Source organism: Condylostylus longicornis, unplaced genomic scaffold, assembly GCF_029603195.1.
Source record: "Condylostylus longicornis isolate FDR11 unplaced genomic scaffold, ASM2960319v2 ptg000110l, whole genome shotgun sequence".
NCBI classification, from domain to species: Eukaryota; Metazoa; Arthropoda; class Insecta; order Diptera; family Dolichopodidae; genus Condylostylus; species Condylostylus longicornis.
In genome coordinates, this window is record NW_026578078.1 from 1248992 (window position 1) to 1266233 (window position 17242).

Below are 17242 nucleotides of genomic sequence, written 5' to 3' on the forward strand. Positions count from 1 at the left end.
TTTTGATAATTAATATAATGCAAATTTGGATTCGTAATCGACGAAGTCGTAGGTTGAATAATCTACAATGTAAGAGAAATATGGTTGTGCATGATAATTACAACAATATTAGATATTCTAATTATTTTCTATTATATTAATTAAATTTTTATTTAAAAAAAAAACTTTCGTTAAAATTTTCATTACATTTTGTTTTGGATATAAATAACTAGGTACTTCATCTTCTTCGTATTCATTTTCATCATTATTTTCTTCAGTTTCGTCCGAAGATGCTGATCCATTTCTGTTTCTTTTCTTAAAACTCACTGGTGGTTGTACGATTTGAGGTGATACTCCATATAATTGCCCAGGGAATGAAGAATTTAATGCGAACTGTTGATGAATATTTTCCAAGGTTGTTGTCCTAAATAGTAGTTGAAGTATTAAAAATAAATAATTTATAATTTTTATTCATAAATTTCATTAAATTCAAACATGTTGTACTTTTCAAGCCAATTCTTGTATCCTGTTGAGCCAACATCATATAAAAGACTATTGGGTCCAGATATTGTCGGAAATTTAATTTGGTTGTATAAATTCGCATTTTCATCATCTGTTTTTTTTTTAATATCATAGTGGTTTAATGAAATATCGTCAGACAATATAATGTTACTTACAACCTGGTGATAATTCCTCTGTGGCAATACCAAGACGTCTTTGCATTCGAGCTGGATTTAAGGCTAAAGTTGATAATATTTGCTTTGCAATAAAATTGCTTGCCATATATTCATTCATCTTAGATCTTGATTATGTGATAAAGCAAATAAAAAGTACCATTATACAAAATTATTAATTAAACTACACTTTTAAATTGAAAGTTTTAAGAGAAATTTCACGAAATTCGAGTTGTAATTAAACATACCTATGAAATTTCATTACATTAAGAGCATCATTCATACTTGATGTTCCATTATCTTTAACAATAGAATAAAAATGTTTTCTTGTAATATTAGAGCCTTTTGCGAATGGTTGCAATAGTAATGTTGCTGGCATTAGTTTGTCATTTAAAATATCATTCAGATCCAAGTTAAATGTTTGTCCTTTTATTAAAGTAATTATTAAGGTATTGTAGAAAATTATAAAAACAATTTTTGAAGTACTCCACATATTTTTTACAAAATCAAATAAAACTTTAGAAATATTTTGTGTGCATACTAGCTGACTTAAAATCGAAAACTGTGAAGACATATGAAGTGACAATTTTTGCAGATTTATTTTATGGAGAAATTTATTTTTCTATTTCAGTGATTTTTGCTTTTGTTTCAATTTTATAAAATTTTAAGAAAGATACTTGTTAAGCATTTAAGTTTAATAGACATTTGAATTAAGTATTTTTATGGAAGTTTAAGAAGAACGATATAGAAAAATTATGGTACGTAACGAAATTAATTAAATGCTCTGATTTGCACGCTTATTTATATAGAAAGAATTAATATGAGAGGTGTTAGTAAAACGTGTTAACGTTTTTTATGTCGAATATTCAAAAGTATTCACGAAAATTATAAATGTGTGTAATTTAAACTGTTGATATAAAAATTTTACATATCGGTTTTTCAACTTGTTATTAAAATTTATTAAAAAACGTAAGATTTCATTGAAATTTTGACACTGTTTGTTAAGAGAATGAACCAACACATTTTTATGGAAAGTATAGGGCTAATTTTAAGTGTTTAGACAAATCTTTTTTGTGCCTTGTTTGTAATCGCAATTAGCGAACAAATTTCTTTGAAATAAATTTCCAAAAATGAATTTTTTTTAAGCCATTAAACTCTACGTTTTTGAAGCCATATTAACTTTTTTTAAAATTTAAAATAAGGGTCCAAAAGATTATAGAATCCATTGCACAATTTTGACTTTAACATTGGAAACAAATTTGTCGAATTTTACATAAATATTTAATGTTACGAAATACTTAATGTTACAAATTATGTGCTAAGTCTAATTGACTTTTTTAATTGAAAACATAATACAGAGACCCCGAAACATTGATTGGAATATCATCAGAAATATAAAATTTTCGACGTTTGCAAAAATGGAATAATTGTGTGTGCATATAACAATAAACATATAAAACTTGATCACAACGCTTAGCTATGAGTAACTGCGACATTTTTTATAGAAATATAGGAAAGTTATACATAATTTTTTTGTGCAGTTTAAGCCTTTATGAACTTAATAGAAACTGTTTTTTAACAATAAAAATTCAGGTGTTAATAGTCTCTATAAAGCTTAATTGTATTAACATAAGTTAATCTTATGAACAAACATTACGCCAAACATAATAGAATAAATACATAAAAGTACAATAATGGACGGAAGAAATATGCCTTCAAAGAGTGATAAGAAAAGTATAACAAAATTCGGTGATAGCAAAATGTTTTACGATCGTCAATAATTCCTTAATCAGAGTAAACTTTTTATTAAAAATATTTCATATGAAAGAGTATAATATATAATCTGTCCGAAGTAACTTTCACTCTCATATAAAAATATTTTACACTTTCAGAGTAAAACCATAAAATACTCATCATACTCTACCACTATATAGTAATTAAATTACTAATTTGATTACAGTAATTTTACTTAATTTTACAGTAAATATATTTTTTAAGCCACTAAATTGCCAAATGTCTATACCAAATCGAGTGGAATTTGATATGGAATCAGAGAAATTCAAAAATAAATATAATTTAACTTTTAATCTATTCAATAAATATATCTAATAATTTTTAGTCCATTTTTCTCAGTGTTGCTATGTGAATTATTTTTTATTACCTCTGATACAGTTTGTAATAGAAAAATTATAAAAGCAAGAACATATAATTACATATTAAGGGAAGCATATATTTTCAGTTTGACGAATATTCTCTAAACTTTACAAAAGTAGTAAAAGTAGAAAGTTTTTTGCGGATTTGTTTTGATAAAAATTAATGTAAATGTACATAAACCTGGATTATATTTGGGAATAATTCACATTATTCGTTAAACTTTATCTCAATAAGTTGCCTTAAGATTATTTGGAATTCAGTACTATTTTTATATAGAATGATAATGCGCATTTTAAACCTAAATGTTTCCCATATATACAAGACTCAATGGCACTCCCGAAGTAGGGTGATAGAATGATTTTAGACGAACAAAAACACCCATTGACTTTTTACTTGGGCTCTCTTTCCCTAGTTATCGGACCTCAAAGTTGGAATATTTGAAAACCGTCTAATTTTTACGTTTTTATTGATAACCCCAGAAATGCGATAGGTCATATATTTCATATGACAGACATACAGATATTCAATCAGACAGTATAAGAAATTCAAGTAAATGCAGTTTTAATGTTGCATAAGAATATATCACTAAATTGAGCTCGAATACAATTTTTCCTTGTATGCAAAGTAAAATTGTATATAAATGTATATAATCGATAATTTTTTAAGATAAATAATTAATTATTTAACTGAACTAATAATTATTATAAAGGACGTGCAATATTATTCATATATATTTCATATATTTATATAATTTATGAAATATAAAATTTCATATGTTTATATAATACATTATATGTTTCCTATATACATCTTCATAAATTTTATTTTAAAATTATAAGTTCGATAAAATATTAATTTCATTTTGTGTTATGTATATAAGTATGCAGGATAATACGTTCCTTGTAAAATTATAACATACACATTTATATATACTAAATTTTTATTTATATACATACTTTACAATATACGAGTATGTGCATACACATATAAATATGTATGTATATATACGTAGTTTATAACTAGATGATAAAATTAAATCCTGTGAAATTTAACATCTGGTCATGTTTATGGTGTATTTTGTACTTGGTATCATACCAGTATAAATATTATATGAAAATATCTACTTAAGATATATTTATATTCTATTAAACACGACATATTTTTATGATTCCTTTCAATTTGTATAAAAGAAACATTAATATTAACTTTCTCCATAGCAAAAATGATATTGTAATATCAATTGGCCTATTATTATAAAATTAGTATATAATGTAAATTATTCATTATTCATATGCATGGGTTACATTTACTTGCACTAAAATTATGTGGACATGTTTCATGAGTTTTTCAATAGAATCTCTGCAAAAAGATTATTGGTTGCATAAATCTTTGTTGTATGTGTGTATAGGTTCAAATTTGCTTTGAATTTTCATATTAGTATTAATTGAAAAAATTGAGAATAAAATTGTCAAATTTTAAGATATTAATTATCCTATGTAGTAAAATTTTTGAGTTTTAATATATACCAAATGCACTTTATTGAACTCTTTTAATATTTTTTAAAAATAAATGAACTTACTTCTTATTTAGACCACTTCAAATTAATAGTTTTAAAACAAGTATACTAAGTAAATAATTTTTATACAAATTTCCGTACTTCACGTTAAGATCTATTTGAAAAATTTTTATTTCATTCAATTAAATTCTTAAGTAACTTGAATACTTAAATATTATTTCATATAATAAACTAAATATTATGAATGCAGAGCAGCGCGACTTTTAGATCATATAATCCTTAAAAAGCATATGTAAATAAAAGTGAACCAGACGGTGAATATAATACAGAATAAATATTATAGTGTAAAAAGAAAAAACAAATTTAATATGATTTCGATAAAGTGAAAATGTATATTTATAAAAAAAAAAGGATATGCGGAGAAGATATTAATTGCATCATACCTTAGCGTAAATTTTTTCTTTCATATTTTCATTTTTATTCTTGTTCTTTATATACTTTTTCTGATATTATGGTCCGTGTCAAATTTTCTTTTATATTTATTACAAACACAGTGTTTATATATATGGAGTGTAGATTATATTTAAGAAATCTGTGGTAGCATAACATGTTGAAATTTTAAGATGAAACGATGATGGGCTATTATTACTATTATGTTTATTATTTTTTTATTGTTATTAACATTATTATACTATTTGGTATTTCTATTGGTGTTAGATTTTTGTAATTGAGTGTTGTTGACACGAAATTTCTTCTTAGCATATATATAGGTATATAGGGAGTGAGAATTGTAATTCATCCTTTTTATGCTATTTCTATTTGGTTTTTTTTTTGTTTGATATCTTCTCTAGGATTTTGAAAGATTTTATATTAATCTGAATTAAGTAGAGGTTATATAGTGTTTAATTTTATTAATTTAATAATTAGTGTGCAACCTACTTTTACACTTTCTTTCTATAAGCTCTTATTTGGTGCATGTATATGAAAAGAAAACTCTAATAGAAAATTAATATAGTTTACAATTTTGTTTAAATTCTTGGAAAATGTATTAGAAGTGGTTATAAATGCATTCATGGCAAAGTAATTTTTATATGCATGAATATTGAGTATTTTGGCTTTTTATATTTTGGTGCCCCTTCAGTATACAAAGGATTCACTTTTTCAAAGGATTTAAGACCTAATAGATGTTAAAAATCTTTAATTTTTTATATTATTTTAATTTTTCTTTAATATTTTCCTTTTATATTTCGATTTATTTTTGTAATTTTAGGATTGAGTTTCATATTGTACAAATTTGACTATCGCTTATCATAAAAACAATTTGTTTTCTCTATAAATTCCGTATGAGTCTTTTTTCGAAATTGAAAAAATTGAATTTTGAGTCGTATCTAATATACCTTATCATACATTATCATACCTTATTTCATATACCCGACCGCATTACATTCAATTAAAGAAGGTCATGATGGCTCCAAATTTCTAATGTCGAATTTTCAACAGAAATGCATTTCTTTATGAGAGGGAAATGTAAATAATCTATTTGCAACAAGATGTCGGTGTGCCGATCTATTTATGTGAGCACTTGTATGTTATTATGCCACGGGTTGTCAATTTTTGCGATATATCAGTATACTACCATAAAGTATAATATCCTGAACTCTGAATTTTATTATCTCAGTTCATTTCTTTCTGAAAATGAGAACCAAAAAATGATATGTTCGCATCATAATTATAAATATTTAAATTTTATATACTATGTCTGAAATTAGACAATTAAATTTACTGCTCAGAAACTGTTCTATGGTTCTTACTATTTTTTCACAATAAAATAAAATCATTAATTGTTGTAAAACATGAAAACTGAGATAATTTTATTCATTTATAAATAATAAAAAAAATTTCAAAAGATTTCATTAATCAACTGATAATCAATTAAGTAATTATGTACATTATATTCGAACCCCATAATAAGATATCGAAATAAAGAATCAATTACAAAAGTGGTAAGTGATTTAAATAAAAAACAAATTCATAAAATATTCAGGGTAATATGTGTTACCAATTTCTTTAAGGCATTTCCAAAAAGGGAATTTTGAAACGATTAGAAATAAATTTCCATTTGATTTTTAAATTTTTTCCTCTTAATAAGTAGTAAAATAATTTCTGTTTCTTTCTATATTTTGTAGTTATAGCTTTGCGTGCGATATTTTATTCTAAAAGACAATGGTGTGGAACTGATTTATAATCAAACCAATTTTCTCTTAACAAGTTTAAAAGCTTATAAACTTTTATGTTTTATTGCTCGAACAAAACGTTTCAGTCGATATAAACCTGCAATAATACACCGCATATTGATACGAGTACTCTGGCTATAAAAATTTGTTTTTGACTAGCCGAGCCAGAGAGACCATTCCGTTAATATTTTCATGATATATGTAAAATGTTGTTGGACACACCCTTACAAAATTTTGTACTAATATTTTTGTTATAGGTTTTGAAATATTCAAAATAATCTCCTTGAGTTGTGGGGCATCCGTTTTCTTAATTTATTTAATTACAATAGCAGCTGCTTTTGGCACAAAATAAACAATTTAAAAGAGTTTTGGGGTGTTTTATTTGTTGATTTTCAAGCTATCGTGCGATCGGAGGAACGGACATGTGTAAATCACAGCAGAACTTTATTATATATTTTAGAAGCAAAGTGGTTACAAACTCTACACTAAAGTTAATATATCCTTTAGTAAAGAGCAGGCTTGAATAAAACTTTAATATATACCCTATATTAAAGAACAAAAAAGGAATCAACAACATTGAAATTGTCATTTGAAAAACTGTTATCTTGTTTTTGCACTTAATAAAATGAATTTGTATATTTATTCAACGTTTAATAAAGTAAAATTAATTTTGTATGTAATTTGGCTATTGTATGTAATTTGATATATGTGGACTGGTAATATTCGCAATTACTATTTATTATTTTACAACTATCATTCTTCATTAAAGGCCTAACAATCTGATAAAGTAGTGAAATTTATACATTTTACGGGATTCTGTTCTGACAAAATTATAAATTTTTCGCTAATATTTTCTATTATTTTATTTTGATAAACTGTGTAATTATAATAACAGATGAGACTTACAATAAAAGATGAGACTAACAAGTTCCGTCCTGTAAGATTAACAAATTGAAGGAATTCTACTCAAAAAAGCGACAAAAAGCCACGACAAAATGCTTATGTTTGTATATACGTGAATCTCGAATAAAAGACCGCAAATCCAAACGTTCAACAATAGTAAAAAAACTCTAATAACCAATATCATGCAAAATTTATCATTTTTAATTTGTTTATGTTAATTTAACATTAAATATAAATTTTTAAATATTCATTTACCACACAAGTTGTTTAAAAGCTATTTTAACCGAATGAATTTCTACATTCATCAAAATCATCAGTTTACAATCGCAGTAAGTAAAATTAAAAAAAAATTAATTTAAAAGACTAACTACAAAAATATAGAGTGTTTCCCGTTATGGTGGGGGGCTTCTTAAATAGATTACTTCAGAAATTTTGATTCTGATACAGTTATAGAGTACGGAAATGATAAAATACTGTGGAAATAAATTCCATATAAATTCGATAGAACTATAAAAAATTTTTTTCATTATATCATTTTTATAATTATTTTGAAACGAGAAACGGGAACTATCTAATAATTTGAGTATTATCCCTATTGTAAAGTAACCTAGATTTAAGTTGTGAAAAGAATTGAAACATTTATTTTAAAATAAAGCCTTTTCGGCAACTTGCACAGGCACGATAAATATAAAAAATTTATTTATAAATAAAAATGTGAGTATTAATAGCAATACGTAAAATGCAGTAAAATTTATTTTGCAAATTATTGAATAAAGAACAAGAAAATTTTTTATACAATTTTCGAATGAAAGGATGGCTTAGCAGTTAGCAGTTAGCCAAAGACACGAGTTTAAAAAACTAAAAAAAAAATTCTTTTCTTGAACTATTTGAATGTTACTCTTCGGCTCTAAAAATTAACTATGCCGGGGTATGATCGGTGTTAATAAAAAAAGTGTCAGTCACTTTCTATTTCTTCTAGATTAAATATTAATATTCGCACATAAACTCTGGACGGGTGTACCTTGTAAGAAAATACACGAGTTCAAATAAAAACAATATTTGAAAAGAAATAAAAGCATAAAACAAAAAAGAAAAAATTTAACAATAATATAGTTTAAACAAAATGATGAGGTTTCCACTATATCACACCTTGTGATAATACGCTTTTAAAACTAATCATGAACAATTTGAAACGGTGTGATTTTCCGTTTAAATAACTTACTAAATACTTTTGTAAATATTTCGCTAGCGTTTACAATAATTGTGATGGATGTGTATATATAATGTGTACAATATGTGAGTACATACATGCTTATGTAAATATGCGGATGTAATATGTGCATTTCACAAATAACTTAAATATAAAATTTATACTTTTATTTACATACATATTTATGTATATAACGTATGTAAATGAATTTACAAATTTGAATATTTAAAAATTTAGGAAACATAGGATTTTAACGAAAACTGCTGCTACATAGATACATTGGTATTATAAATTGTTAAACTGTTACATGTGTTTATATTGTTGTAAAATGTTTTTGTTTAAGCACTATAGGTTAAATTTTTAAAATCATTATTTTGATGTTGACTTTTAGCTCCTTGAGAAGGTAAGAAACGACTTATTAGATTATAACCAATATATTTATTGATCTAGGTCTTTTTGTATTTACTTAATTAGGATTGTGTATTTGTAATTGAATTTTTTGTTTTTGTCGCACCTTATATTTCATACAAATTTTTTATTTTAACTTATGAATTTTTGAAAATATTTTAGAGAAATTGAAAATATTTTTGATATTTTCAAATGCAATTAATTTTTTTAAATTGTATAAAAGATTCCAAATTTAATTTTATTGCAATTCTTAAATCGATTAAAATATATATACATACATATGCGGTCTTAGTTTTAAATTCATGATGAGTACTCGTAGTATGGAAATTATTATTGAATTGATTTCTTTTTATAGAATTTTATTTTTTCAAAATTTAACAAAGTCAAAACTAAAAAGATTAGAAGAAAATTAAGAATAATCATTAATTGAAAAAAAAATGCTATACACAATAAAAAATGCAGAGTTTGAATTAAACCTTTTGGGTTAAACATTAAATTTATTAGTTTAAAATTCAAACTCCTCTAAAAATTATTGACTTACTTATTTACTGAAAGTTTTAATTCAAATTACAAGTTTTTGAATTTTAAATTTAAAATCTTATAAAAATTTTGTTTTTAACTTTGTAAGTTTACTTTTAAAACTCGTGGTTCAAAATTTGAATATTAAAAAACTTAAATTTTTAAACTTTTAAGTTTAAACTTCAAACCTTACCGTTAAGATTTTTACCCTCACTGTTAACAATTTAAACTTCACATTTTAAATTTTAAACTAAGTATGTATTTATCAAATTAAAAATTTACAATGTGAGAAAGTATTTTTGTGAGACTATACGTCACCAAACCGTATTTTTATAAACCGTTGGTTCAATGCATAGGGTATCTATTCCTTTCAGGTTTTCCATCCAAAAGAGTATGAGAGAAAAGTTCAATATTCATTATTTATTTGGAAACAGTGTTCGTCGTCGCGTCTTGCTAAAACTTGCTGAACAAATCTAAAAAATTTTACGACACCTCTTGTGTGCCTTGTAATAACAATATATTTTTATATTTTAAATCTTCCTAGTCGCATTAATATTAAAATTTGGCTAACGAAAAGTACACTTTATATATATGTTTGATAGGGTCTGAAACGTTCAAAATCAATCTCAAATTACGTCTAAAATTTTAAATAATTTGAAAAATATAAATATTAAATTATTTAATGAAACTTTATAATATAGTATATAATTATGTAATATCAAAATTACAAATAAATTGAACCAACTTCAATATCTGTACAAATTTTAAATGCACTTACCTTATTTTAATTTATATATACATTTAAAGTTATATGTAGCCTACAAATGTGTTATATTCATACATATATCCATAATATTCATGTATGTATACATTTAAATATAGAAAATGAAATAAATTTAATAATTTTTTTAATAATAACAATGATAATTTATTTATAAAATTTTAATAATGTACTTAGTCCCAACATATTACTATGTTATACAATAAAATACAATTCAATATGAACGTATTTCACACATTTAATATGCGATAAATATTCCATTGAATAGACACAATATTGTAAACACAATATTTTGTAATGTATACACAAATATATGTATATATAAATCTTTTTTGAACATTAAATCTGTTTATCCATATGTGTGTATTCCTATAAAGAGAATTATAAATATTTGTATAATTTATTTTATTTTCCAATATTAAAAAATATTTCGTAGAGAGTATATAATATTAATTTACACATCTTATTTACTTATATAATATATGTGTATGTACATATGGATGTATTTGTATTTTATGAATACCGAAAATAAACTTGTCATTTTTATTAATTCATTCTAATTGGAATAATAAAATATGAGTACTTTTAATAGCTCTTTAAGTGCTTAGAGCGAGTTTATTAAGATTTTAACCAATCCCAAAGCGATAAACTATACAATTAAAGCCACTTTACCATTTAACATAATGGAGCAATAAAATAATGTAGGTATAATATAATAAAATAAAAAAAAAAAACAGAAAAAAAATCTTCAGATGAGATTTTTTCTTTATTATAATCTCATTTCAATAAAGAGAGACAACGTACAATATACTCTGGCGTTAGAGAATATTATATTCATAAAAACATTTACGTAAGTATGTATATGGATGCAATTGTTACAATTATAAAATATGTACATAAACACCTGAACGTATATAAAGTTCAACATAAGTATATAATATAAATATAAGAGTAAAAATGTTGAGAACAGCCATTTTAATATCTTAAATGCCATATTCCATATAGTTTAATAAGATGAAAAAGGATCAACGATATGCGTATTTATGTATGTAATACGTATGATAATATATTTGTATACACATATGTATACACATTATTATATTTTCTATTAAATCAATGTTATGCACATTGTCAATGTGTATATAGCATAATATACATGTACTTAAACTTAAAACGGTGAGAATTATGGGCGGAGATTATTTATAACGATTATTGGATTATTTTTGATGCTGGTTTTATTATCTGATGGTCAGCGACGTCAGCGTCATTTCTTAAATTACTATCAAACTAAACGGTTATATAAAGTAATAGAAAATTTTTAAATACAATTATAAATAATTATGATGGATCTCCAAAATAATAAAAATAAAAATTTAATAGTAAATAAAAATTATAATATTAGTTATGATAAAAATGATGAAAATGAAACTATTGATGGTATTAATGATCAAGATGATAATAATTATCCTGATGATGACAATGATGAAAATGATTATAATAATAATGATAGTGATGCTAGTTCAGATATTGTATGCGATGATGATGAAAATGATTATCAATATTTAAAAAGTGATCAATTAATTAAAGTTGATGAAGATAGTGGCTTTGATAAAATCAATGATGATAATGATAATGAATCAAAAGAAATTGAAAATAGTGATGCTATTAAAAAGAGAAAATTTACAATTGATAATATTTTAGGTTTAAGTGATAAAGAAACGTCTGATATTAATAGTAAAAAAATTAGTAATTATGATAGTAAAAATATTAACAATAATAATAATAAAAATAATGTTGCAATACCCTGCAAACCAATCGCCATCTCACCAGTTATTGGAAGCATACGAAATCGTGAGTGGAATAATTTTATAATTACTATCTTATATTAATTATTAAATTTTAATATACCAATTTCATTTGAGAAAAATTTTAAATTAATTAATTTACTTAAGTGTGAAGTTGGAATGGAATTAGTTATAAAGAACAGCTGAGGAATCGGCTTACACCATATATAAAAGCATATGTGCATGTGTATGTTATATAAAACACCAGAAAAAATAGAGTTGACCGTGTCAACTCTGTGATGTCCGTAGGAATTTGTTATCCTATGTGCCTATCATAGCTGACTATAAGAGATTTTAAGTTGTCATGTTACCATATTAATTTATGCAAAATTTCAGTACTGTGTTTACAATATTTTCTAAGATATGACCAAATAACTTTTGAAGTTGTATGGCAGCTACCAGAAGGAGCTAAGCAGTTTCAACGACTTTTATCAAACATATTGGCCCTACTAATATATTCACTTGTGCAACATTTCAATATCAAAGCTTTCATAGTTTCTAAGATATAGTCAACTTTTGAAACTGTATGGCAGCTACCCGAACCAGTACCTTCGAACATACGTTCGTACGGGTATAAAAATAATTTTTTTATAAATAGATCTACCACATTACATAATAATTATATAAAATCCAAGTTTACAAGTCATCTAATAAAGAATTTTACCTTAAATCTTTATTTTACCCAAAATCTTTTGATAAAACTCTAATTTTGCATTATTAATTAATTAAATAAATCAATAATGTTTTTTACAATAATCTAATATAAATGTTAGTTATAAGTATATTATAGGTGGTGCATAGCTAAAGAAAACCTTCGTCTATGAAGCTGGTGCGAGTCCAGCTCGATGAAAAAAACTATTTAATTTTTCTACCTTTATTCGTTTTTTTGAACTAAGTCATGTTTCTGTTGTTAGGGCCTGTTATCTTTCATTCAGCATAGTTGAATAAAGATGTTTCACTATGCATTTCCGTTAAACTATACTTTTTTTTGCATATTTCGACCAACAAGACGTTCAATTTTGTTTTCCTAACCTATATATGTTCCATTCGTCGGGAATTATGCATTAAGTGCATTAATTAAGTAAAAGTACAAATTACTAAATAGTAAGAAAATCACAATTTGTGCAATAGTAAAATAAAAATTTTCCTAAAAAATGGATAAAATGATGACGTTATGGATATTGAAATGCTGGAGACCCTTAAGCGTTAATAAATATAAAACAAAATAGAATTTTCGAAAGTTTATAAAATAGAAGGTGTATGATGTGTTATAAAAATTAATTCTAACATTTACTAAACCAAACTATAAACATCTAAATTAATTTCGACTGCAAAGTTGAGTTTTTTTCATTTAGAGAAAATTTTCCGACGGACTGCTATCATTTGAGTCTAATTTTTGTGAGTTTTGCTTATGTATTTCTTTTATTTTTTTAAAATCTATAAAATAATTTTTAATGCACATTCTAGCATGACGACTTGAAAGCGTAGGAACACTACTTGATAATATTTTAGAAAGTTTAATTTTATAGCAATTAAACATTCTGATTTTTTATTGAGAAAATTTTTTGGTTGAAAATTCTATTTCTCGTAATAAGGCGTCTTAAGTTAAAGGAATATGAACAAATTTTGCAAAACAATGTAGAAACTCCGAGGAGTTTTCTCAAACTGCCTCTTTGGAAAATATTGTACTTCAGTTTTTATTCCCAAGCAAAGATTTGCACAGTTTTTTATTTTTCTTAAACCGATATTACTGAAACACAATTAATTTAAAACTAAATCTTTTATTATTTCTAGGTTCTTTCTAACCCTTCTAATGTTTATATTATATAAAACATTATAGTTAAATTAGATTCAAGTTAAGAATTGCAATTATACGGCTGGATATTTGTCCATCGATGCAGTGAATATACTTGTTAATATTACGTATATTTCACTAAAATCATGTAGATTAAATATTCATCTTAAAAATATTACGGTTTGTTTTCGATCACTCGAAAAACTAATAAGTTAAAATTATTTTATTAAAAAATTTATTGGTTTTACTATGATTTTTTACATTTTTCTTGTGTATTCCATTTCCATTCATTAATTTAAGAATGAGGCATGCCTATTTGGTTTAGGGGGTATATTATGCTTTGTTACTTCAAACAATTAGAATCGTAATAACTATTCGAATTTAATAATATTGCATCCAAGTCTTCTGCTAATTTTAATAATAAAAAATTGATTTACCACCGCGGGTACGACAAAGAAAAAATAAGGTTATGTATTGCTGAATATACATATAATTAATATATAGGAAGAAAATGTCGAACGTTTTCAAAAATTTTGGGAGATTTACTATTACAACATTCCAGATTAATTCTGTTTGATAATCAAATCATAAAGTGAAAAGTGATATTACTCATTTTGGACTTCATATTATTGTCGATATAAAAAAATTGAAAAAATAACAATGCACTGTTTTTCATGGGAACAACATATGTTCGCTTTTCTAATACAATATAATAAATTCTATATTAAATATACAGTGCATTTTTGCTTAGAATATATTTTTTAATTAGATTTATAGCCATGTCCGCTTCCCTTGATATATTGATTTTTAAAAACTTTAATTGAGAACGCTAAAAATTAGAGACTTTGATCCAGATGCATGATTTTACTGCACGCAGTTAATTTCAGTAATTTATTGTTTATTTGCAGTCCCGGCTATTGATTACTGATATCAATGCTGGAATGTGTTTCTGTTAAAAATATCACAATGAAGTTTTCAAAAAATTCGGAAATTTAATAGGTTCCAAAAAGTTTTAAATTCAACATTTCAATTATAATGAAATGAGGTTGAAAAATTAACATCGCCATCTCATTTAGGGTCGTGTTGCAACATTTCTGCTTTTATTTTTGCTTCTTGATTTTTAAAGTACTATTTTTTACTGGTATTGTTCATCAACGGCTTTTTGTGCTACATATATATAGCAAATTGTTTTGATGAATTAGTTAGAAAAAAGGAGTAAGTGGTTCGTGCAATATAGAGTCCAAATCAAATCAAAAACAAATGAAAAATAAATTTTTAAAGGTAAACTAAGGCAATTCGTTTAAAAATCTTGCTAAAGTTAAAAAGAACAATTAATAACTAAATATATATATTGCAAATTGAATGTATTCAAACGTCTACCAACATAGACCTTGGAGTAAATTCCCCCCTGTCGTTAGGAATCTGGTGAAACATAGTTTAGAATTTAAAGCCCATTTAACAAACTGGCATTTAGTAATTTAGAATTTCTAGCAACAGAAAACTATTGTAAATGCCAGAATTCCAAATTACTTTTTGAAGCGAAATTAGCCTAAGGATATTTATACACTTTAAATTTAAAAAAAAAATCAAGCACTAAATTAATTAAAACAAAATTAAAAATTTAACCAATTCTAAAGTTTTTGGAAAAATTTTCTCTTTAATGCACTCCTTAAAAAATAAATTCAATTGTTGAAAAATGTATTCATTCACAATTTTTTCTTCATTTAATTTCAGCAAATACAACCAATGTTTTAGAACTTTTAAGTACAAAGGCAGCAAATATTATAAACGAATTATCTCCAAATGAAGATGATTTACATTTAAGATTTCGTACTGAATTTTGTTCAACATATCCAATAAGCGGTTTACAATTTCCTAATGGTCATCATCATCCTTCCAGTTTTGTATATGCCAATTGGGTACAACCAAAGTCAACAAATCCAGCTTATATGTTTGGTATACAAGGTAATCAATAATTTCCAATAATTCAAAAACAAAAAGAAATCTCTAAATATTTACAATATTTTTAAATTTTTATACTTTTATACTTTGTAGTGCCCAAACCGCCAGGAAAACGATTTCGTAAACCAGGTGTTGATAGAAAACCACGCCAAGCTTATAGTGCAAAACAATTAGAACGTTTAGAAAGTGAATTTAAACAGGATAAATATTTAAGTGTTAGTAAAAGAATGGAATTATCAAAAAATTTGAATTTAACTGAAGTTCAAATAAAAACATGGTTTCAAAATAGACGGACAAAATGGAAAAAACAATTAACATCAAGATTAAAAATTGCTCAACGTCAAGGTCTTTATACGAGTTCATATTTAACAGGATCTGCATTAAATCCATATTCATTATTTACACCAGCATATTATGCGACTACACCATTATGTTTTACAAATGCAGTTAATAATCTTAGTGTTGAAAACAAAAATTGTACATCACCTTCTTCACCATCTAGCGTTTCGACTTCGTAATTAGCTTATTAGTATATTACTTAATATTATGTATATAGTTTACGTATTATAAAAATTTGCAATTATCTGTACATATGCATACAATGCATAACTGTTCTAAAATATTTATATATACCAGTATACAGTTCGTATGTACAATATTGCAATTTTTTGTCATTCAACATAAATAGCATATAGTATCTATATATAAAATTAATTTAAGGTTGTAAAAATTGAACTTTAATATTATAAAAAATTGAAAATATTTTGTTTTATTTAGAAAATGGAAAGTTAAGTTTTGAAAAAAAATTAAGTAAGTAATCATTTTAATTGATTATATTTTAATTCAGGCGCTTTTAATTGTAAAGGTTAGAGATTTTCAATTTTCAATTCAGTTCAATTCAAAATTCAGGTCAATTCAGTTTTAGAATAGTTGAAGCAGTTCGAAAATTGTACGCTACACACATTGAAAATAACATAAATCGTTCGGAAATTACTCGCTGTAAGAAAGTGAGTTCGAAAATGCAATCTGTAATACAGAAATGTCAGAAATAAAAAAAAACATTTAATAAATAAAGTTGTTGAAAAATTATTAATTTTACTACAAAATAAATTTTTTTCCTTCCCAGTGTTTATCAATTCCATTTAAAGGGTAAAGTTATAATATATTAAGATACGAATAAGGGATTGAAAAATTTCCAAAACACAAGACATAGATTTGCATGTTCTTAAATAAAGTAGTTGGAAAAGTTGTTAAAAAATTTTT

The 17242-nt window shown here is 24.7% G+C and overlaps 1 protein-coding gene across 1 annotated transcript; it reads left to right on the forward strand.

Annotated features, from left to right (window-relative positions):
- The first annotated feature begins 2362 nt into the window (after nt 1-2362).
- On the forward strand, nt 2363-16497 carry LOC129614476 (homeobox protein ceh-30). The gene is made up of 5 exons (XM_055529079.1): nt 2363-2402; nt 11831-11964; nt 12034-12124; nt 15752-15982; nt 16073-16497. The coding sequence occupies exons 1-5, from the start codon at nt 2363-2365 to the stop codon at nt 16495-16497; spliced, it is 921 nt and encodes a 306-aa protein (XP_055385054.1).
- Nucleotides 16498-17242: the final 745 nt, after the last annotated feature.